Raw genomic sequence first — 25363 nt, forward strand, 5'->3', positions numbered from 1 at the left:
CAAAACTAGGTAGAAAAGAATGCAAGCAATTTGCAAACAACATTTTATTTAATGCTAAAAACGCTTGAGAAAAAATAGTATTGCACAGAAATTAACAATAAAAAACTACTAAACAAACGTTTAAAACTTAAACTATAATATTGTATATAAGTAGTGTCGAAAAAGACGAAAATAAGTGCAGTGACTTGGTGTGTGAAAGTGTATCGACGGCGGCTTGTCCAGCGGAGCCCCATTCCTTTCTACTTTCAACGCTTTTGTTACATGTGGTGGTAAAGACTTTTAAAAATAATGAACACCGCTATAGCAAAGACGGCGGCTGGAACAACTAGTGAGTGTTAATTATTTGTATAATAATTTTAACTGTATAAATACATACATATATGTTACAAAACATACAATAAGTTTTTTAAAACAAAATTTTCCTAAACTAGAAATACATACGTTTTTTTTTAATCCTCTTGCTATATTGGCACTATAATGCTTTTTTTTTAATATTCACTAATTAATATTTGTTTTCCAGCAACCACAGCTGCTCAGTTGCTCAGCTCTGCACCAAGCGCTGCTGAGAAAAATAAACAATGGCAACGCGAATTGCTTATGGAGCGCATACGTACGCGCTCCAACCAACACAAATCATTTCCTGAACTAGCCAAGGCTATGCGTATGTCCATGTTGGAAAAACGCTACGCACTCGATGCAGTGGAGAAGGCAAATTTGCAAAAATGTCTCGACAGCATGCAACACTGCATTAAGGTAACATCGCGGCAAGGATTGGTTGAGCGACTTGAGAGTCTCTCACGCCAATTGGGTCTTAAGTTCATGGAAGACACATCGGGTTTGTTTATATCGACTGATATGTTCTTTTTGGAAATCATTTTGGACGCCAATGGCGCACTAACCGACGTTAAAGTGCATCATGAATGTAAGATTGAACAACAATCTTGTAGTGAGCTGGTGAATTGCTTGAATCGTGGTGACTTTGCCGATTTCACTGTGCAATTGGAAGGTCTATCGTCCATCTATCAATTGAACGCGGAACCTAAAGTGAAAACCAAGGCTTTTGTTGCGCTACAAGCAATGGAAACCGATTTGTATAATCTCTTTCAAATGCAAAACTTCACAAAAGACTCACAGCAGCTGGTTAAAGCATCTTCCGTGGGTTTAGTGTTGAAACGACGTGGTGGTCATCCAATGAAACTCATTTACTTCGTCTCGCCTTATGATCTCATCTCAATGGATACCAAATCGATGCAACCACTCACAACCGAATTGATAACAAGCAAAGATATTGGTTTTAGTGTCACAGTGAACTTAGAGGCTTCTTCAGCGAATAAATTGCAAATATTACCGATTGTTAGCGTCACCAATGATCCACAAACCGGCATTGATATACCGATATATGCGCCGTTGAATCAGCAAAACTCCATGCTCTTGCCTGCGACATTTGTGCTACGTTTAAATAAACCGTTACCGGTGTGTCATGCCAACTTGAGAGCTTTGGGCTTGCCACTCGGTGTTGCAGCCGACGGTGCAACAGGCTTAGAATCACCCGACAAAAAGGAGGTTGTGGTAACGTCGATTATGAATTTGATAGTGCAAACTGCTTCGGAGCAACAGTTGAAGAACTCACAGAAAGGGCTCTTCGTGAATTTGCCGGATCAAACGCATTGCTACTTCTTCACTGAGAATAAACAACTGCAGGTGTGTATTAGTATTTGGAAATGTTTTTATATTTTTTACTGCAATAAATGTATAGGTTAGGTTAAGTTAAGTAGTTGTCTATAGACGCACCTAAATGCATAAAATTATATATTTTGTTGCTTTCTTTTCATTAGGCCACACTTGTTTCATCCATACCCTTCACGGAGCCTATGCAAGTACCGAAAATTCTGGATTTTCTTAAACGTCAGGCGCTTTTCTACACACTCTTGGCTAGTTGTGTGCGCACACAGTCGAAAATGGGTAACGGTAAGTTGTTACTGTAAATTATTAGCATTAATATCAGCTATCAATAACTATATTTCCTTCACTTCAGACATGGAGTCCACCACAATACTCGAAGTGAATGCCATATCCTTCCAACAAATCAGCGTCTCGTTGCAACATAGTTACGAGGAATCAATGGCAACTCTGGAGTTTGATTTACGTGATGGCAATGTAAAGTGCGCGCTGTACTCACTCACACACAACTACGATCTGCTGTCTTTGAAGCTGACAAAAGTTGTTGAAAAGTGTCTGTCCATACCGGTGACCATACGTGCGCTACTCAAGTTTTGGGATCAAGAAACGATGAGCATGTTTCAACGCAGCATTGGTGGTGGTGTTGGCGGTGGCATGGGCGGTTTAGGTGGCACGGGCCCATGTGGTAGCACTGGCAATGCTGGTTATGGAAATTTTAGCATGGTTATGGGACCTAATGATTCGGGCGGTGGTGGTGGTAGTGCCGGTATGCGTGGTGGCGGTGGCGTTAAAATGGAACAAAATACACGACAACAACAAATGCCAAATATGGCTTCTGCAACGACAACAATGGGTGGTGGTGTTGGTGGTGTCGGTATGAATGCAGCTTGCAATAGCGCTGCCGGCATTACAGGGTTTCTGCAATATAAGAATGAAGTGAAGCAGGAGGATTTTCATGATAGCCCAAAGAGTCAAATGCAAAATAATTTAGCATTGCATGCTGCTGCTGCTGAGAACAGCTCTTTGGGCGGCCTACACCAGCTACAGCAAACGCAGCAACAACAACAAACATCATCACCGCATGATCTACACGCCATCGCCAAGCAGACAGAAATCGAAATCGCCGACAAGTACAAGAACATTTGGATGGATAAGACAAATTTGAAGAATTGCGTCAGCATAACACCCATCTCGCCGGATAGTAATAGTAGAGGCGCCACACAGCCACAAGGTGTCGATGTGAAACGCGCTGTCGGCATAGAAATCATACCATTGACCGGTGCAAATGGCGCAACTACGAGCGGCGCTTCAGTCACGATGCCTGGCGGTACGAATGTGCCACAAACCGGCGTCAACACCTCGTCCACCATCACTATAACGCCCATAAATGCCGTGACCAGCGCCGGCATTAATGCCAACAAAGATAAGAAAACAAGCAGCGGCTCACTAGTGGGCAGTGTTGGTGGCTTAAATGCTGGCGCGAATATGACGCCGATGGCCAGCAACAAACGTCCCATGGATGTGCCCTCACCCAGCGACGCGCAAAAAGAGAAGAAACGCAAAAAGAAGCGTGACGATTCACCGATGGGTCCACCAGAGAAGGTGTATTCGCGTCAAAATTCACCCGCTGCCACCAACGAAACCGCAGCCACGGTGGCGGCGCGCAAATTCTCATCACCTTCCTCTTCACCGAAGGGTGGCAGCGGTAGTGGCATGCTGAGTGGCGCCAACACAGGCGCGGTCGGCAATGCTGCGCTGCTTTCGACACGACCCAGCCCGAAACATTCGCCCGTCTATAGCAGTCCGAAGCATTCGAATACCGCATCAAATAGCCCGAAATCACCGTTCGGCACGCATTCGCCAAAACATGGCTCATCGGGCAAGCCGAGCATGTCTACGCTGAAGAGCGCCACAGCAACCAGTCTGAGTCCGAAAGGCGACAAAAGCGGTTGTGTCAGCGCAAGCAGTCTAGTTGGCAATGCGGCGGCGGCCGGTGTTGCCGCTGCCAATGCAGTGAAAACCGCTATGGGTGTGGGTGTGGTTGGTGGCATGCAACAAATAAAGTCCATGAATCATTTAGCGGCGCCCTCAGCGTTGAATACGGCTGCCGGTGGCTATGGTGGCGTGCCAAATATGGCGAATATGGGCGGCGGTGGTGCCGGCGGTGTTGGTCAGTTGTTGAGCGGCAATGGTGCGGGTGGTGGCATGGATATGAATGCTGCGGCGGCGGTTGCAGCATCACAAGTGGCAGCTATGCGCAAAGTGGTGAGCGGCGCGGTAAGTTCATACAATTTTCAATAGACACAACTTGCAAGTACACATTTTTGAAGACTTTTGAATTTTTATTATTTTTGTAGTAGCAGTAAGTCTAGTTTATAGGTTCATGAGCTGCTCTGTGTGGTTTAATTTATTTTCAAAGTGATTAAAGTTGTTTTAAAACTTATAAAATTCAAATAAGCAGCAGTAAACCAAGCTTTGCTTGTAAAAATTAAATTTACAAATAAATTAGTGTGTTCAACTCCAAATTCTTTTTGTCTATAAAGTGTATAAGAAAGGTTTAGTTTTGCACAATTAAATTGGAATTTTTTCTATGCTAAAATAATTTAATAAAAACTGCTAAAATAACGCTAGACGTTTGGCACAGGGTGGTCCACAAAATTGAAAATTAAATTTTAAGGAATTAAAATTAAAGTTTAAGGAATTTGAATTAATTTTTTAAGGAATTTCAAATTAAAATTTTTAGAACTTTCATATTAAAATTTTTCAATAAAAATATAATTTTTTTTAACTTTCTTTCTGCATATGCTGACTATGTACATTTTACTTAAAAAAAACGCAAAAATTTGTATTTTAGTTTTCAAAATTAAAGAAAATAATTATAAAATAAATAATAAAGTATACTTTTGCTAACACCTGTAGTTTGACTTTTTTATTTATTATTTTAGTTTAAAATTATTTTTAATTTGTGATTTGGTTTAATTTTTTTTTATTGAAATGCATGCTCTGGTAAACAATAATATATTTATATATAATAATCAAGGTGTGGTTAGACATTAATTATTTTATTTTATATCAATTGAAGTTTTTTTTTAAACAATATTAAAATAACTTAGAAAAAAATATTTCAAAAGTTTCTGTATTAAAAAGCTTACATTTTTTTTAGTTTTTATTTACTTCTTAAATAAATTCGACTGTATTTTTATTCGAGGTTAGGTTAAATCAAAAATAAAAACTCATTAAAGTCTATTGAATATATTTTTTTAGAATTTCTGCGAATAAAATGAAATAATTTTTTTTTGAGGTTAAGTTCACTTTAATTTGCATACATTTTTGGTTCGAGTTAGGCATAGTTTAAAAATTTATATTTTGAGGAGTAAACGTCGTTACAATACAAAGGAATTTGATGATAGAGTTAAAAAATTTGGCGTTTACCGTTAGTTTGTAATTTTGAGGTTATGTTAAGGATATTTTTGGCGCTAGTTTTCATGTTCAGTTTTTATAAATCCCAACGAGGTGTATAAATTTTAAATAGTGTAATTGACAACATAACAGTTAGTTGGATATTTCTTATAAATTAAAAAGAAAATATTAAACCATATGAAAAAAACAGGTTTCTTGATATACATATTATATATATTTTTTTAATGTATTTTTCTTTATATTTTTTTACCATTTTTTTTATTTTTATTTTTCTTAATTATTTTTTATAATAACTTATTTATTTATTTTTATTTTATTTTTTATTTCTTTCTTTAATTTTTTATTTATTTATTTTTTATTTTTATTTATTTATTTTTATTTATTTATTTTTATTTATTTATTTATTTTTTATATTTATTTATTTTTATTAATTTATTTTTAATTTTTTTTTTATTAATTTATTTTTATTTTTTTTTATTTATTTGTTTTTTTTTTTTTATACAAAAGTAGTTCAAAATTGTTGGTGTTAAAGTAATTATTGCAATTACTATGACATTTTTTAGTAAATTTTACTAACAATTTATACTTCACTCTTTCTCTCTCTCTCTTTAATCTTTTCATACACTTTTGCTCTTTTCTGCACTTCCTCTCTGCACTAATTGTTTTTAACACATTTTCTTCGTTTTCTTCTTTTCCCAACAAATCTTAACTCACCACACAAATACACACATGCATTTAACACCTTCCTGACCACCCACACACCCACTCTCGTTCTAATTGTTTCTTCATTTTTACGCTTTCCGCGTGTAATTATCCACACACACACTCTCTATGTTACGAAATTCTTTTGTCAGGTTAGTTCGACGGCGTCAACGATGTCAGTCGCGCCAACAACAGCAACAGCAACGCAAGCGCTGCCGGGAGCGCCAGTGTCGGCGCCGCTGCAACACTCACCGTCGCCGGACATTGGCAGCAGTGAGGTGAAGAACGGTGGACGTGCCGAATCAACACAGCAATTCAACTCAACCGAATATATGGTGAAACCGAGTCAAGAGGGCTTGAAGCTGACCATCAACAAGACGAGCGGTGGTGGCAAATCGAGCAGTAGCAACAACAATGGCAGCGGCACTAGTACGTCTTCTTCAAGCAACGCCAACACATCCACTGGGAAGAGTATGAAATCTAGTAGCTCGACGAGTTCAAGTAAGAGACAACATACTGGACTTAAACCGGGCGTTAGTAGTGGACCGGCCTCTAAAAAGTTATCCTCCGCCAAGTCACCGTCCAAGAAGAGCTCAACATCCAAGCATCCCTTTCAAAAGTCCAACTCATCCGGCAGTTTGTCAACGAAGTCAACCAATCCCGCTGGTGGTGGTCTGACCAAAAGCTACAGCACAAACTCATTTGGTGACTTGAGCGCCGGTGGCGCCCCGTCACGTAAGTCCTCGAAGAAATCTTCCTCGTCGTCTTCGTCAACGTCGAGCGCCAGCTTGCACGCCAATGCGACCGCTACTTCTGCACCTGCCACCCGCTTGGATCACCAAGCGGATATGTTGAAAATACTGCAATATGCCTCACCTGTCATGGCGGCCAATATGGAGGGTTTCATGAAGGGTTTCAATAGTAAATTCCAAATACCGAAGCTGTCGCAACGCAATGCGAACCTCGCGAATGGCTCACAATCGGCACCGACAACACCGACTGCACTCTCGCCGGCGTTGAGTAGTGTGGGCAGTGCGACGGCTGCAAAGGTCGATAACCATGCTAACGAAGCCTTACAAACGCTGCAGAATACGCAACAACAACAGCAGCAACAACAACAAAATGCTACAACAATGCAATTTAATGCTAATTATCATTTGGCCCAGAAATCGGAAGGCGTACAAATGCATTACGCTAATCATCACCGTCAGCAGCAACAGCAACAGCAGCACCAATACCAACAACAAACGCAAATGCATAATCCGCACACTCAGCACCAACAGACCGCCTTAACCGTTGACTACCACCATCAGGCGTCAGCCGTCGCCCACAGTCAACCCATGGATGAGTCGTCGTTCATGTCGAACGCTGCGGCTGCATCGTCGGCCGGATACGGCGGTAAATGACATTACTTTGTTACATTTGTATTTTCTTATTCGTAAGCTCTAAGTATTTGTGTACCCGCATATTTACTAGAGTCCAATGACGGGAGCTTGTTGAAGCATTGATGACAACTTAAAGATTATTGGCGTAGTTGTAACTGGAGATTCGCTCTTTTTTTCTAGTATTTGAGGTTAGTTAAGTCTTAAAAATTAAGTATTAAAGACTGTCTGTGAGAAACTATATTCGGACTAAAGGACTGTACTTTCCTGGAGATTTACTCAAACATTTACTCATCTCTGCTGTGTTACGCGGATTTCTAGGCAGATCAGTTTACACAGAAAGTGAGGTTATGGCCTCTAGTTGCGCTCATTACGAGTTAGATGGAGATAACTCCAAATAATTTTGAAAACTACGACTGAATTGACAGACCTTGACTGGATATGAATGAGAGTCCATTCCGGTTGTGTAGATCCGACAGTCCTGGGAACGCTTATTCTTAATAGCTTCAGGTACTAATATTACTTTGGTACCGGGTCCCTATCTATATTCTGCATTGATGCCAGTGACGTTCTGTTACTATAAAGTAACTATCAAAATTCTCACAGTAACTCGATCAAAAACTTTTCTGGAACAAAAAACTGTCTATAAGTGGACTTGTGAGCCCCTTTCTACGAATAAACTTATGATAAATTGTACGCCAAGACAGAGTTAAGCTCCTGAATGTGACACAGAGATACTTTAGTTTACTTTTTACATCAACGATGTATCCAACTGAGTGCAGGTCTCACTACAGACTCCTCTCTTTACTAAGACTCTTTATGCGAAACTTAATGAAACTTTGCAAAACCTTTCAAAAATAGTTGACATATTTTTTCTGCACGGAATTTCCAGTATACAAACTATTGCTATGTACTGAAAATGTATGTTTTAGAAAACTAGTAAAGTCAACGAATATTTTATTTTAAGTAAATCAACACTTAATTATATGAAGAATGCTTCTAGTTACATATTTTAACAACTATCAAGTAAAAAAAAAATTACAAATACACTGAGAAAATGATTTATATCATCAAGTGCGAACATTGTATGCCTAGAAGTATGCAATATTTTTTCAGAAAATTTTTGAAATCATACAAATTACATTTGAATTATAATTATTTAATCTATTAATATACCACCAAGAGAAGAACCACTTACACAAGCATTAATAGAAAATATTTCTCAAGAAGTTTTTAAGGTTAAAAATATCATTTAGCTTTTGTTGCTCAATTCCTCTGACGCTTTAGCTTAAATATGATATTTTAATACTTCTTATTAAAAAAGAACCCTCATTTGAATGAGGGGGAATGAAGAATCTTATGAAATATGATACGTCAAGAGAGAGTTAAGGTCCGGAAATCAACACTTAATTGTATGAATAATACTTCTAGTTACATATTTTATGAAGTATTAAGTAAAAACAGTTAAAACATACACTGATAGAGCGATTTATATCAAGTGCAAATATTGAATGCCTAAAAGTATGCAATATTTTCTCAGAAACATATTGAAATAACGCAAATATCAAACATATAACATTTGAATTAAAATTATTTAATCTATTTTCGTATACCACCAAGAAAACAACCACTTACACAAGCATTAATAGAATATATTTGCCAAGATGGTTTTTAGGTTAAAAATATCATTTCGCCTGCCTTGTTGATATTTTTAATGCTACTTATTTGAAAAAAAAAACTCTTATTTGAATTCTCAATTCTTACTTAACATATATGAAGATGTTTCTTAAAGATTTGACGTGTCAGGTAACAAGTGACGTCTGGCTTCGTTTATGCCTTACATTTGGCCACTCTCAACGATTGCTCACATCCCTCTGAATATCGATTCCATTAAAGGTATATGTTAAGTAGTGTGAATACCGATTGATCAGATTCGTTTTTCAACTTTCGGTACATGTTGCGCCTAAAAATATGCAACCGATATTCCCTTATTGAAAGAATCAATGCTCTGCACTTTCACAGTTTCTTAGAACTGGTGTTTCGTTGTCAGAAATGCTCCGCGTTCAAGAAGGCTTAAACACACTTTCTGAAGCGTAACTTATTCAAAAAGACGTTTAAGAAAGCAATTCCTTAGGAACAAGTTGAGTCACTAAAGATTTGCTTCTTTTGATTGAAGTTAACGATAAATATAAGCGCTTGAAGCGTTAGTTTATCAAGTATTCTATCTGTGACTTAGTTGACGCTTAAGAAAGTGTTCACCCAAAAAACAAGATTACACAGCAGGTAATGGAAATCTCGGCTTTATATCATAGTCGTTGAGCAAGAAAATCCTTTAAGAGATCTTCGAATATTGTTGAAGATCATCGGATTTGAAGAAACTCCTTTAGAAAATCTTCGAATATTGTCGAAGACAATCTGATTTGAAGAAAATCGCTAGTTTTTACTTTGATCGATTTTAGTAAATCTATCGAGATGAACTAGTGAGTGCTTATACTTTACAGTGATATCGATTACTTTATACAACATGAACAGTTATCGCAAAACATGATTAAAATATAAATTGATTAATATTTTCAAGTGCTTGGGCAGCTCTTTGTCTCAAGTCAAGCAAGAAAGAATCGATTTTTGTTTATGTGTTATGCTTTTTTATATGGAAAAGTGTATTTATACAAAAATGTCGATAACGAAAGCGATTGATATTATCGATACTTATTTAATATCGATATAATTATCGAGTGCGTCTTGGAGAATTGTTCTTAAACAGACAGTTGTTAATACACTGTTGACTTTATGAAGTTAAATATTATTCAGTATTTTATAACATAAAAATATCGCCAAAAACTGTTGAAAAAATATTCGAAAATTTGGATGTGAGTTTTTAATAGCATACTTTTAGGTGTCCCTTTTTTATTTGTAAGCCACTTTTTTGATAAGTTCTTATAGAATCTCTAAAATATCTGATATGATCAAAAAAATAATTGTGGCAGCCGCCTAAAAGTATGCTAAATAATATTTTCTGATATTCGTATTCATAATTTTCAGTTTGGAAGTTAGAACTGACTTATACTGGTTCTTAAAAACGTCACAAAAGTTTTAATTTTCTTTATTTTAACGTTAAACTATTCATTTATCTAGCCACATCTGGAAATAAAAACATTATTTTCATATTATTAATTAAATAATATTAAAAAATTATATTTAAATAATAATTATTACAATTTCTGATCAAATTTGGACTGAAACGGCTGGGCTAAAACATAAAATTGAGTACAAAATTAAAAAATAAAGAAATATTAAAAAAATAAAATAAAAATTAAATTAAAAATATATATATATATATAAATGAAAAAAAAATATATATATATAAATAAAAATACACACATAAATACATTTAAATGCAAAGAAAAAAATTGTAAAATATAATTGATATTAAGAATTTTGAAATTAAATTATATTTAAAAAATAATATCCATACGTTATATTACAGGCAAAAGCAGTATCATTGTTAAAATCTTAGTTAAGTACGAAAGCAAAAATTATTAATGGCAATAACTGTATAAAAAAATAAAAATGAATTGAGAAAAGTTTTCGAAAACTCAAGCTGCTGGTTTTGATGGAATTATACTTAAAAGTTTTCAAAATTTTAAGCGAGTAACCAAGTGTGGTGAGTATCGTGAAGTATTCTGAATTTTTAGTGAACAATTTCAAATATACATATTTTTTTTTAATTAACTGATTTTCAGCTTAAGTTGGCGTACGAAAATTTTGTGGTTATTGCAGGTATCAAGAAAATTTTGAATTTCAAGAAAAGTGGATTGAAGAAGGCTTAAGAAAGAAACAGGTAATCTGTTAATTTTGTTTTCTTTCTATTTTGTTCTATTCTATTTTGGTTTGAAATTACCAAATGTAGAAGGCGTAAATTTCAACTTAGGCGAAGATAATGTTATGCGACGTCCTTGAATAATTATAATATTTGCAAATTTGTACAATGATGATGTGACCCTTCTATTGCTTATTGCTTGATTAGGATAAATAGCCAACACTGTTGTTATGCTCAATTACCTGACTATTGTTGCTGTTGTATTTTAACTCAGATGTTAAAGAATCTGTGAAATAAACAGTTTGTTGAATATAGCTTGCAAGGTCATTCGTTAAAAGACCTCTGCAACACTTTATTAAGAAAACAGCTCGAGATGTTTGCAGCTGTTGGTATAATAACGATTAGTTTTCTTGTTTAATATATGATTATTCATTGAGTTAAACAGAAGACCCCAAAACGGCACGAGATTATATTTTCTCCCTTCATGTTTGATGTTTCAGGTAAATCTTACATCCGACTGTTGTATACCTACGTAAATTACCTTCCATGTATGTATGTATGTATGTTAGAGACAAAAACAATCCACTCAGGTATATGCATGTATACTTTAGACTCTAAAAATCGCATAAATATCGCAGGCATCGAGTGTTAGTACGTCATTCATTCAACACGAGACGTTGTGCGTAGAAGCATAGAAAAAAAAGTTCTGCAATTGTAAAAGGTTATAAAACTCAACACTCGTTTTTAAATACTCTTGTTCTTGTTTATTCAACGCAAAATGTGTAATGAGCATAATGCGCCGTTTGCCTACGAAACAATTCGTCGAAAACATCCGAATTTAAATAAAATCATCTTAGAATTAATAGAGAAACGAAGAACGCCCAAAGAAGCTTTGAAGCTGCCTGATATCAAACGTATGTATTTGTATTTATTTAGTCTAAATATGCAAATAATGTATACATGTATTTTATTGTTTCAGTTCTCTACGTTTTAATCACGTTAAACCCATTTCCGAAACCTATGTGCGATATACAAATTACGGAGTACATACTGAGCATACCCAATATCGTGTGCTTTCGAAATTTCAGAGGAGTGCCATATTTTTATTGTCTGCGCTAGTGAAGGGATTCAATTCAAAATTAATTTATATATTTATTATAAATAATTTGTTTATATTTGACAAACGTATTAAATATATATGTGTATAACAAAATAAATTTATTATTTACTGATTTCATACCTGAAATGGGTCCTCACTTTCTCAAGGATCTGTTCTTTGACTTTAGTTCATATCTATCATATGTCATAATGACAACTTGCCAATGACTCAGATCAAGAAGTATCAATATGGAGTACTTGAGATCGATGAACTTCCGAAACAAAATTAAGGCCACGAGACGAAAATATTTCGTTTGTAAATGCCGAAACAGGAAAGTCTAGACCGATTTTAGATAAAAGTAGTCACTACTTGAAAGGCACTAATTGTACAAAGCTTTATTGCGATATCTTCTTTGTTTCTTGATTTATATAGCTATTATGATAGTGAACGAAACAGATGGTATTTACAAATATTTTATATGGAAAGTATACGTGGTTCGATTTCAATAGGAGTAATGATATCTTTTTCCTTTTTAGCCTTTTCGCACACAGGTGTTAATTGAACAATTAACCGGCCTTTGCTCGATTATATTCTTTTCGCACAGGAGTAAATTTATCAATTAACTGGCCTAACGTACTTATCCATCGATTAACCATACAAAAGAGGTCTTATTTTACTACATTAATTCTTAATCGAATACAAATTAAGTTGAAATTGGAATTCAACTCTGCGGGTTGTTGTCTACATTGTAAATTTGCTGTGTTTACTGATAAAATATCAATCAGCTGATGAAATTTACCAACATCTGATTATTAATCGAGCTGCCTGCTGTGCGAAACAAACACTGCTTTCTCATAATGTATTAAATTAATTTGGCTGTTCGAAAAGGCTATAAGAATGTGAAGGTAATATTTTGTACCAAAATTAGTTGAAAACTTCGAGAAATTGCTCAGATATGAGACTTCATCTGAAATTAGTCAAATATTCAAAGTCAGCAAACGAATTTTTCAAATTAAAAACAGTTGAACTTGCCTAGCTTGAATCAGGAAACATAATCCACAAAAAACTTCGAGTTTGAGAATCTTCCGCTGTCTTTTTATGTTGTTCTATGGTCTGCGGTATTCGCCGTTGCCAATGTTCAGAGGACCATAAATCTTACGCAAAACCTTTCTCTCAAAAACCCAAAGAGTCGTCTCAACGGATATTGTCATCGTCCACGCTTCAGCGCCATACATCAGGACGGGAATAATGAGCGACTTATAGAGTTTGATTTTGGTTCGTCGAGAGAAGATTTTACTTTTCAATTGCCTACTCTGGCCTTTCCAAGGTGATATTGTTATTGCTGTTAATGCTGGTTCCCAGATAAAGGAAATTATCTACAACTTCAAAGTTATGACTGTCAGCAGTGACGTGGGAGCCAAGACAAGAATCTGCTGACTGTTTGTTTGATAACAGGAGATATTTCGTCTTGTCCTCATTCACCAAGAGACCCATACGCTTCGCTTCCTTATCCGATCTGGAAAGAGCAGAACAAACGGTGCGGTTGTTGCTTCCGATGATATCAATATCATCGGCGTACGCCAGCAGCTGTACACTCTTATAGAAGATTGTACCTTAACTGTATATATATTTCAAAACATTTTTTTTTTCAAGAAATAAATGATTTTATATGTAAAATGATAAATATCTAAATATACTATATTATTAAAGAAATAAATATATTTTGGTCATTAAATTGCCTAGCGCAAGCTATAAAAATAAGCAACGCCATCTTCATCACTAAATGATACAATGTAAGGTATAGTCAAAAGGAACTGTCTTGCTCGTAAGTCGCACATACTCGGTGGAAATTTGATATCTGCATGGACCCGGTAGGCATCTGAAAGAATAAAAAACAATTTTATTTAGTTTTATGGAAGTATTTTTATAAAAATCCTGGTAAAAGATTTCCAATAACGATTGAGAGTTTTCCAAAAAAGAATATTAAAAGTTGGCAACTCTTACAAATGACTCAAATAAAAATAATTTAATATTTTTTAAATTACCAATTTATATTTAAATATAATATATTTAAAATTGCCATCTTACAAACCTTTAAGCGTGCTCAAACTAAGCGCCTCTTGGGGTGTTCTATGGCTGGCTAACACCTCTATAAAATACTTATCGATTCTAGGATACTTTTTACGTACTCGGTCGAAATAATGCGCTGCATTGTCTAAGGGGCACATTATAAAATATAAAATTTCTATTTCAAAAATAAATGTTGAAAACGTAATATAAGAAAATCGATAGACGTACACTGTCTTGCGATGACTGAAGATTTCCCAGGTTTGCTGAGTTTATTTTGTTGAAACAAGCTTTTAATATGTAACATACAAATTTATTTGGCTTTTTCTGTTGTGAAATAAGTTAGTTCCTATCCTAGAGGTTCTTATTAAATCCAAGCCCTAATTTATAGATTGTGATTTTTTCCGATGTCTGCTTGAATGACTTCGGGTCAGAGGATATTACTCTTCAATCAGTCTCTGTAATCCGGGATCTACAGTGGATTCGCTTTCTCGTTTCTCAATGGGAAGGATTATGTTTTTTTTACTTGCAATATCTATTCTGTCCACAGTATTACTCGCTTGTTGATTTGATGAGAATCTATTTCTTCCTGTTTGCAATCTCATCCAGATCAGATATTATGTTTTCGTACCAAGAGAGCTAAGCAATAAGGGGATAAAAGATTATAAAATTATGTACTTTATTTCTTCATCGAAATCTTTTATCTGAACCTTCCGTGGACGTCAGGCAAATATATTTGGAACTTTCTGTAAGCATTTCCGCTCATTCTTATTTTGCGAATGGACTTTTTTCTTTCTGTTCGATAAATATCTATGTCTCGCTGTTTTCTTTCATCTTCGCAGTGCTTTTTTCTGGACCAAATATCTCACCTTGTTTAAATATTTTACTTTAATGGCGGAACGAGATTTCTATGGGGGACCTGCGGTTATTGAGCCGAGAGTTGTTTTGCAGGTGCTCTCTATGGGTGATGTGGAGGTTCCAATTAAATCTTTCGAAGACAGATCACAGGTTTTCTGAATTCAATTGGTTCTTAAATTGTACCACCACTATTTGTGTTGTAATATCTGTCGATTAGGATAGTATTTCGCATGGTTTAACTTTTCGGGTAGTGGAGAGTGGTAGTGATATTGTAACGTGTTCCTCCTATCCTATGTTGCACCTATGTATATTGAGTTTCTTCAAATGTCGCGAAGCCCAAATGTCCTTTGTCTCCCACACATATGACCTAGAAAGCATCTGTGTCTGTGCATTCATCTATGACAACTATAAAATGCCTATGTGGTTTACTGAGATTTTCAGCCATTCACCTTTTCGCATTGAAATGATATCGAAAAAAACTGGAATATGCAGAAAGCAGAGAAAAAATCCTAACCACAATTGAAATCAACACAAATTTGCGTAAGACACAAAACAAAAAAAGAAACGAAATAAATGTGTCACTCAAGGCGGTCGCCTACCTAAGCTTTGTATTTAGGCTAACCCTTTTCATTGGCTCGTCTGAAAATGGCCCACAGCTTAGCAGAGCGAGATTGACAGTTGTATTATAGACATCATTCACCTTGTATCCATGTCGTAATGCTTGCTTATTCGTGTGTATTTATTTACGTATGTGTAAATAAGCGGGACACACATGTTTACACACCTATTAAAGTGACACATACATATATTATTTACAGTTGTATGTACACAATTTTATTTTGGTAAGTTCAAGTGGGCACGTGTCGCAAACATATGGAGCGCCACCTACTACACACACATATATTGTAAAGGGTTACACGTTTTGGTGATTTGAAAGCGCAATGTTGTAATTTGATAGATGTCAGTCGCTTTTTAGGTTAGAGTATTAAATTATGACACATATAGGGGGCTTAGATTTGAGTATACAGCTTCAGATTTCTCGAAGAAGTAGCTTTAAGACAGTCAGAAGATGATTTGAGGATTCAATCTTGAAATTTAGAAGAGTACGTAAGCTCAAATGTCCCTTTGTTTTCCACGCACTTGACCTAGAAGAGTGAAGAGTCCATTCATGTTAGACAATTGAGAACAGAATAATATTTTTTAAGGTTTTCTACTATTCTGAGGATGGGATCATGTGTAGAAGTTCACGCAAGTGAGGAAAGTTTTTGATTGTCACTCACTTGGGAGTGGCCAGAAACGATTCTTCTCCACATGGTTCAAGCAGCTCACGACTTCCGGTTTTAGACCAAGTATCCTCTGGGTAGCCAACAGACATCCGTTTGAAGGCGAGCTAAAGTGAGAAGGCGAAGCCCGCTATGGCTGGTGGGCTTGGGACCCACCACATAAAAACGAAGTACCAATGAAAAATCGACGAAAGCCTCGGATGAGACACCCCCCTTTTGATGACGACCCCTGCAAACGTTTTAAGGATAATGATATAAGGGCATGCACCTGGAATGTCCGGACCCTTAATTGGGAAGGTGCCTCTGCCCAGCTGGTTGATGTCCTCATACGACTTAAGGCTGACATCACCGCCATCCAAGAAGTGCGATGGACGGGACAAGGACGGAAGAAGGTGGGTCCTTGTGACATCTACTACAGCGGCCATATAAAGGAGCGCAAATTTGGTGTTGGATTTGTGGTGGGAGAGAGACTCCGTCGCAGAGTCCTGGCATTCACCCCGGTGGATGAACGTCTAGCCACAATCCGCATCAAAGCGAGGTTCTTCAACATATCGCTGATTTGCGCCCACGCCCCAACGGAAGAGAAGGACGATGTGACCAAAGATGCTTTCTAAATTTCGCAAATATTTCATAAATGGGTAATTGAAGAACACAGTGTTTACTGGAGAATAGTATGTATGTGATTGGCGTTGCAACCGTTTAGCCGGTTATAGCCGAATCGACGATAGTGCGGTCGACAGGTCGCTCTCCACCTGGTCCCTCCAACGGAGTGGAGGCCTTCCCCTTCTTCGGCTTCCTCCGGCGGGTACTACATCGAACACTTTCAGGGCTGGAGTGTTTTCGTCCATTCGGACAACATGACCTAGCCAGCGTAGCCGCTGTCTTTTTATTCGCTGAACTATGTCAATGTCGTCGTATAACTCGTACAGCTCATCGTTCCATCGTCTGCGGTATTCGCCGTTGCCAATGTTCTGAGGACCATAAATCTTGCGCAAAATTTTCCTCTCGAAAACTCCTAGTGTCGTCTCATCTGATGTTGACATCGTCCAAGCTTCTGCACCGTAAAGCAGGACGGGAATGATAAGCGACTTGTAGAGCTTGATTTTGGTTCGTCGAGAGAGGACTTTACTGTTCAATTGCCTACTCAGTCCAAAGTAGCACCTGTTGGCAAGAGTTATTCTGCGCTGGATTTCGAGGCTGACATTGTTCGTGTTGTTGATGCTGGTTCCCAGGTATACGAAATTATCTACGACCTCGAAGTTATGACTGTCAACAGTGACGTGGGAGCCAAGACGCGAATGCGCCGACTGTTTGTTTGATGACAGGAGATATTTCGTCTTGTCCTCATTCACCTCCAGACCCATTCGCTTCGCCTCCTTATCCATGCGGGAAAAAGCAGAACAAACGGCGCGGTTGTTGCTTCCGATGATATCAATATCATCGGCGTACGCCAGGAGCTGTACACTCTTGTAGAAGATTGTACCTTCTCGGTTTAGTTCTGCAGCTCTTATAATTTTCTCCAGCATCAGGTTAAAGAAGTCGCACGATAGTGAGTCACCTTGTCTGAAACCTCGTTTGGTATCGAACGGCTCGGAGAGGTCCTTCCCAATCATGACGGAGCTTTTGGTGTTGCTCAACGTCAACTTACACAGCCGTATTAGTTTTGCGGGGATACCGAATTCAGACATCGCGGCATAAAGGCAGCTCCTTTTCGTGCTGTCGAAAGCAGCTTTAAAATCGACAAAAAGGTGGTGTGTGTCGATCCTCTTTTCACGGGTCTTCTCCAAGATTTGGCGCATGGTGAATATCTGGTCAGTTGTCGATTTTCCAGGTCTAAAGCCACACTGATAAGGTCCAATCAGTTTGTTGACGGTGGGCTTTAGTCTTTCACACAGTACGCTCGATAGAACCTTGTATGCGATATTTAGAAGGCTGATCCCACGGTAATTGGCGCAGATTGCGGGATCTTCCTTTTTATGGATTGGGCAGAGCACACTGAGATTCCAATCGTCAGGCATGCTTTCTTCCGACCATATTCTGCAAAGAAGCTGATGCATGCACCTTATCAGTTCTTCGCCGCCGTATTTGAATAGTTCTGCCGGTAATCTATCGGCCCCCGCTGCTTTGTTGTTCTTCAAGCGGGTAATTGCTATTCGAATTTCTTCATGGTCGGGTAATGGAACATCTGTTCCATCGTCATCGATTTGGGGATCGGGTTCGCCATCTCCTGGTGCTGTACTCTCACTGCCATTCAGCAGGTCGGAGAAGTGTTCCCTCCATAATCCCAGTATGCCCTGGACATCGGTTACCAGATTACCACCTTGGTCTCTACATGAGGATGCTCCGGTCTCGAAACCTTCGTTAAGTCGCTTAATTTTTTCATAAAATTTTCGAGCATTACCTCTGTCTGCCAGCTTCTCAAGCTCTTCGTACTCACGCATTTCGGCCTCTTTCTTTTTTTGTCTGCAGATGCGTCTCGCTTCCCTCTTCAGCTCTCGGTATCTATCCCATCCCGCACGTGTTGTGGTCGTTTGCAACGTTGCGAGGTAGGCAGTCTGTTTTCTCTCCGCTGCGAGACGGCACTCCTCATCGTACCAGCTTGTTTTTTGTCGTTGCCGAAAACCAATTGTTTCGGCTGCAGCGGTACGCAGTGAGTTTGAGATGCCGTTCCACAGTTCCCTTATACCGAGATGCTGATGAGTGCTCTCAGAGAGCAGGAGTGCAAGTCGAGTAGAGTATTTCGTGGCTGTCTGTTGCGATTGCAGCTTTTCGACGTCGAACCTTCCTTGTGTTTGTAGACGGGCGTTCTTTGCTGCACAGAGGCGGGTGCGTATCTTCGCTGCGACCAGATAATGGTCCGAGTCTATATTTGGTCCTCGGAGCGTACGCACGTCTAAAACACAGGAGACATGTCTTCCGTCTATCACAACGTGATCGATTTGGTTCCGCGTGTTTCGATCAGGAGACAGCCAAGTAGCTTGATGTATTTTCTTATGCTGGAATCTGGTACTACAGACGACCATATTTCGGGCCCCAGCGAAGTCGATCAGCCTCAGGCCGTTTGGCGATGTTTCGTCATGGAGGCTGAATTTTCCGACTGTTGTGCCAAAGACACCTTCTTTACCCACCCTGGCGTTAAAATCACCAAGCACGACTTTTACATCGTGGCGGGGGCAGCGCTCATAGGTGCGTTCTAGGCGCTCATAGAAAGCATCTTTGGTCACATCGTCCTTCTCTTCCGTTGGGGCGTGGGCGCAAATCAGCGATATGACCTCGCTTTGATGCGGATTGTGGCTAGACGTTCATCCACCGGGGTGAATGCCAGGACTCTGCGACGGAGTCTCTCTCCCACCACAAATCCAACACCAAATTTGCGCTCCTTTATATGGCCGCTGTAGTAGATGTCACAAGGACCCACCTTCTTCCGTCCTTGTCCCGTCCATCGCACTTCTTGGATGGCGGTGATGTCAGCCTTAAGTCGTATGAGGACATCAACCAGCTGGGCAGAGGCACCTTCCCAATTAAGGGTCCGGACATTCCAGGTGCATGCCCTTATATCATTATCCTTAAAACGTTTGCAGGGGTCGTCATCAAAAGGGGGGTGTCTCATCCGAGGCTTTCGTAGATTTTTCATTGGGGGGTGTTTTTATGTGGTGGGTCCCAAACCCTACGCACAACCGCATAAGCGGGCTTCGCCTTCTCACTTTAGCTCGCCTTCAAACGGATGTCTGTTGGCTACCCAGAGGATACTTGGTCTAAAACCGGAAGTCGTGAGCTGCTTGAACCATGTGGAGAAGAATCGTTTCTGGCCACTCCCAAGTGAGTGACAATCAAAAATTTTCCTCACTTGCGTGAACTTCTACACATGATCCCATCCTCCAGGTATTACTTAATACATAATACCTAGTTCCACACTTCAGGAAAATAATTTAAAAATCCTGTTTGATTTCCTTGAAAGAAAGATCGAAAGTAACCATTAAAGAATCGAAAAGGGAAGGTATTACTTAACATATAATACCTAGTTCCACACTTCGGGAGATTGCATCGCAAGAAAGATCGGAAGTAACCACTAAGGAATAATAGCTTACCACAGGTCCACACTTCGGAAAAACAATTTTTCATATGTTATCAACTTATATTTCATTTCGAAAATATCAAATGTAACACCCTTTCTTATTTGTATTTATGGCGCCTTTGTATCGCGCATATGTGGTGCATATTTATGTAGGTTCCTTTCACCATATAATTGCTTGTATGTGTAAAAAAGTTTCAAGTTACTTGAGATGCTAATTGGATATATTCCTCCATAAATACAATTACAGGAGTGGAATGTTTACAAGCACGTTGCACTGTGCTTTAACGAAATAATAATTGTTAATTTACTCGTATAAGCATTAAAAGGTTGGGACCCCATAATTTTAGCATTGGCGTGAGAAAGAAGCCCACTACGATGATGCAATGAAATCGAGATTGTTAGGAGATTGCTTTTAGTTGCTAAAGGCGACATATATTTTTGGTTCCCTACATATTTGGCTTGAAACAAACACAAAGAGATCGGAGGTTTTCTGCTTATTATTTGTAGCTTAAAGTTTTGCAAATTGGCCTAGAATGTCGTGCCACACAGATGCTATCTTTTGTTTGGATTAGGTTAAAGGGCTGATCCAATTGATCTCACTTAGAAACCTAAAGTTGTGATACCGCAAACTCCTAAATATGGACACCACCGAACTTTACGCGTCGCCAAAACGCTTTGAGTCTACTACAAATGTGTTAAGACGGCTGATATCCAATCGGGCCCATTTATTTGGTTAGCCGAAGTTAGTGCTGTCGAGATGTTTTAGCCTCAGACTAGTAAAAGCTGGATAATGAAGATGGAAAAATCTATATGTTTCAATTTCATCTTCTTCCATACAATATTGGCAAGGACATGTAAGCCCATTGGGCAGTGTCCATTGTTAAGAGCAAGTAGTTCAGTTGACCTCCTACGATCCACACTTTGACAAAAGGATCTCATAGTCACGCAGATGCGGTCATTAACCGACGCCTTACGAGCTTGTGAAAGGTCCATAAATCTAGTGTCAGAATGCAGGGGAACAATGGGGTGACAGCTCATTCTGATGAGATTTCGGCTGAAGAGCGGACATGTTTTTGGACGGCTGGCAGATTTGATAGGATTAAACATTGTCTGCTTTTGGACTTGAATGGAACCCAGGTCCAGCACACCGTTTCTCTAACATCATACTAGGGATCCAAGCTAATGATAAAACGAAAATGAACGGTGATTATTAGTCCTCTCAGTTCTAATCTATGATGAATACTCAACATGTGATATGTATCTTTTTGTGTTCTATATATTGGGATACAAGGTAGAGTTCGAGCTTTAGCTTGTATTTTACAACCTCAGGAAGTGTTTATGATCTATAGGTCTCAAAAGGCGTACTTTTATAATTTAGATTACTACCCAAAATAATGAGTACGGTTATGAAACGAATTAACCTCGACAGCGAACTAAATTATCCCTATATATAACTTCTATCCGCCATTCGGCTCCCAACGAACTTAATAATTTCATGTTTGCTATAATTTCTTGTTGCTTTCAAATTCAAGGAAATATTGACAAAACTCTACAATAACAAGAATAGTTCTTTTGAACTGTAAGTTTGTAGCATATTTTTCAACCAAAAGAAAAAGTAATATAAAATACGAGATTGCAATGGAATTTTCGCCAGAAATTTTACAGCAATGCACATTGTTGCCGAATTGCAAGTCAACTGACAGCAGCGTACGTGCCACGTAAATATCAATTATGCTCGGCCAGCTGGTTACAATGTCCACGTAGGCGAACGTACAACTCGCAAGACATAATAATCAATATCGTTAAGTTGAGAAAGTGTGTTTCGGCAGCGAGATCCAAAAGTTGTTACTTTTTTTGCGTTCGAGATCTTTATATGGTTCCATAGTTAACAGATTTGCCAAAACATAAGAGTGCCAGAATTATTGAAATGGTCGATCAACCTATTTGTGCAAAAAGGTCAAGTTCTCTTTCTACGTACATAGACCGATTCTAGGGAAGTAGACATAGACTGTTAAACTAGCTTTCTGGATTAGCGCAAATTGGAGACAAGGGTTTCATCGTTCACTTTCTAGAAAAAATCAATTCTATAAGCTTTTCGCCATTTAATTACGAATATTTTTTGGTTAGTTCTTGGTATCGGAAATAAATTTTTCACGATCAAGAAATCGGGCGCTTTGGGAACATTATTGATTATTATACTCTCGCAACAAAAGTTGCTAAGAGAGTATTATAGTTTTATTCACCTAACGGTTGCTTGTAAGTCATAAAACTAAACGAGTTAGATATAGGGTTATGTATATCAAAATGATCAGGGTGACGAGACGAGTCAAAATCCGAATGTCTGTCTGTCCGTGCAACGGATAACTTGAGTAAAAATTGAGATATCTTAACGAAACTTGGAACACGTATTCCTTGGCACCCTGAGGAGGTGGGCAAAATCGGACCATTGCCACGCCCACAAAATGGCGGAAACCGAAAACCTATACAGTGTCATAACTAAGCCATAACTAAAGTTATTAAAAAAAAATTTGAAACACAGCATCGCATTAGAGAGGGGCACATTTGGATGTAATTTTTTTTGAAGAAGTGGGCGTGGCCTCGCCCTCAAATAGGTTTTTTGTATATATCTCGCAAAACAAAAAAAGCTATATAAACCAAACTTTCTGCAGTCGTTTCTTTTAGCCAATTCTTAATACAGTCCAAAAATGAAAGAAATCGGATAATAACCACACCCACCTCCCATACAAAGGTTAGGTTGAAAATTACTAAAAGTGAGTTAACTCACTAACGAAACACTTCAGAAACACTAAATTTCACAGCAATAATAGCAGAAGAAAGCTGCACTGAGATTTTTTTACAAAATGGAAAATGGGCGTGGCATCGCCTACTTATGGGTAAAAAACCATATCTAAGGAACTACTTGACCGATTTCAATGAAATTCGGTATATAATACTTTCTTGACATCCTGATGACACATGTGAAAAATGGATGAAATCGGTTCATAACCACGACAACTTCCTATATAACTCAATTTTGAATTCCATCTGATTCGTTCACTTTATAATGTATTCATAAGGAACCAATGAAGCTAGCGGAATAAAACTTTACACAAATAGTACATATGTCGAAAACGGACTATAACTTTTCAAGGTCCCTGTTATCGAACATGTTGAACTCCGCACCTAAGGGTAAATTTTAACCGAAAATATGGATAAATCTCTCTGATAATTTAATGTAATTCAGAGGAAATTGTTTATTCTAATAGTGTGTCTCGGTTCCAAAAATTATTAAAATCGGGTCACAACATCTCCTAGCTCCCATATACCTAATTATAGGGTTTTCAAAAATACGGTGGGCATTAATCTGCATAGATGTATTGATTAATATGTGAGATATCTTAGCAAAATTAAGTGAGTGTATAGTCTTGGATATAGTGTACCTTGCTGGTGAAAATTAATGAAATCGGTTCAGGAATTTCCTCAGCCCTCATACACTATATTGGATGATTTTCGTTATTCTTTATGCCGAATTTATGAGTAAATTTGTGTGATATGTAAATAAAATTTCTTCAATAAATTGCGAGAGTATAAAATGTTCGGTTGCACCCGAACTTAGCCTTTCCTTACTTGTTTTTGTTTTAGAATCTTTTCATTGCTTTCTCGACTTTTTTATGTAGGCGACCTCTTCGAAAGCCTCTCGATTCGGACTTATAATGGAATTCGATAGTATAGAGAATATTATAGACCAGTCTGACAGAAAGGAATCTACAAGATATGGTCTTATATCGGAATGAGTTATTGTACTGGGTAGTGGATATTTCTTTTAGACCATAAGTAAGGAGTTTAAATTAAGCCTAGATTCATGCTTCATTCATTCAAACATCGTGTAGAGTTGCTGGCTGACAGGATCATTCTATTCAAATCTGTAAGTTCTAGTTTCGATGTCTTAGCTAAGGAATTTGTAGAAAATCTCTATTTTAAGAAAATTTGCTTCTGAAAATAGTCAGACGAGCAACATAGCTCTTTACAAGCGGTGTGTAATACTTGTATTATTCCCACAAATGAAGAGTCCTACTAGCCTTAAGCAGCCTCTGAATGACTAAATATTTCTATTAAAAGCTTTTTTATGCCAGAAAGTCTGCCTTGAGGCAAGCGACGTTGGAAAAACCCTTTTCAATCAAGTATTGTTTATGCCTTTTATAGGACCTTTTACTTACTATACTATATACTTTTAATGAAAAACGGCACTTGTAAAACCTTCTAATAGAAAAATAAATTGAGTATTTTATATATTATTCTCTTTTCAGCTCCCAAGTCACTCAAATAGCAGAAACCATTAATGCTTACGCGTTGTTTTAACAGCATCCAAAGCCACATTGCTCTCGCCCACTCTCTTGCGGTTATTAACAGTGGTGAGTATCTTAAATGTTTTACATAATGATAATTTAACTGGGCTGTCAACTTAGAGAAGGTTTCTAATGTAATTTTTTGGACTTCATAATTAATGTTAAAAATAATATTAACAGTAGGGCTTGAGTGAAGTAGTGATAACAATATATCAGATTGAAATATAACTGTTTACTGTAGTTATAACAACATATGTAAATAAAAAAGGTAAATTTACATTCATTTTATATTATATCTGAAAAAAAAAAACTAACGTTATTATTCAAATTTACTCAATCAACTGCTGAGTTGGTTCAGACGCCATTCACATTTCATTTGATTGCCGAATGGTTTTTGTGTCGCGACAGATGCATTAGTGCATGGCAAATAAACGGTTATCAGTTAGTCAACTGTATCATAAAGCGTTATTCAACGTTTTTTACCGTTAAAATTGCATACATGACTAACCGAGAAGGTGTATGATGGTATATGGTGTAAACCCTTATATTTATACAGCAAGGCAGTTATATTAGTACATACAAACCTAGATAGTGCAAATATTTACAGCGTTGCAATGAAAACTGACAACAA

At 37.6% G+C, this 25363-nt stretch overlaps 2 protein-coding genes across 7 annotated transcripts; one reads left to right on the forward strand and one right to left on the reverse strand.

Moving 5' to 3' along the window:
• LOC105216183 (mediator of RNA polymerase II transcription subunit 1) lies at positions 1-24712 on the forward strand. 6 transcript variants are annotated; one of them, XM_054229427.1, is made up of 10 exons: positions 1-328; positions 521-1701; positions 1836-1968; positions 2036-3957; positions 5955-7200; positions 10672-10848; positions 10928-11025; positions 11505-11552; positions 11616-11918; positions 11984-13139. In XM_054229427.1, exons 1-6 carry the CDS (start codon positions 289-291, stop codon positions 10725-10727), a joined length of 4578 nt encoding a protein of 1525 aa, XP_054085402.1. In that variant the 5' UTR covers positions 1-288; the 3' UTR covers positions 10728-10848; positions 10928-11025; positions 11505-11552; positions 11616-11918; positions 11984-13139. The 6 variants fall into 6 exon arrangements, with proteins under 6 accessions (XP_054085402.1, XP_054085401.1, XP_054085403.1 ...); XM_054229426.1 differs by having other exon boundaries at positions 11505-11918; XM_054229428.1 differs by lacking the exon at positions 11505-11552.
• On the reverse strand, positions 13796-14548 carry LOC128921534 (uncharacterized). The gene is made up of 3 exons (XM_054229433.1): positions 14402-14548; positions 14196-14318; positions 13796-13982 (listed from the first exon to the last, which is right to left on the reverse strand). The coding sequence occupies exons 1-3, from the start codon at positions 14475-14477 to the stop codon at positions 13843-13845; spliced, it is 339 nt and encodes a 112-aa protein (XP_054085408.1). The 5' UTR covers positions 14478-14548; the 3' UTR covers positions 13796-13842.
• Positions 24713-25363: the final 651 nt, after the last annotated feature.

This window comes from Zeugodacus cucurbitae, chromosome 4 (genome assembly GCF_028554725.1).
Source record: "Zeugodacus cucurbitae isolate PBARC_wt_2022May chromosome 4, idZeuCucr1.2, whole genome shotgun sequence".
In the NCBI taxonomy this organism is placed as follows: Eukaryota; Metazoa; Arthropoda; class Insecta; order Diptera; family Tephritidae; genus Zeugodacus; species Zeugodacus cucurbitae.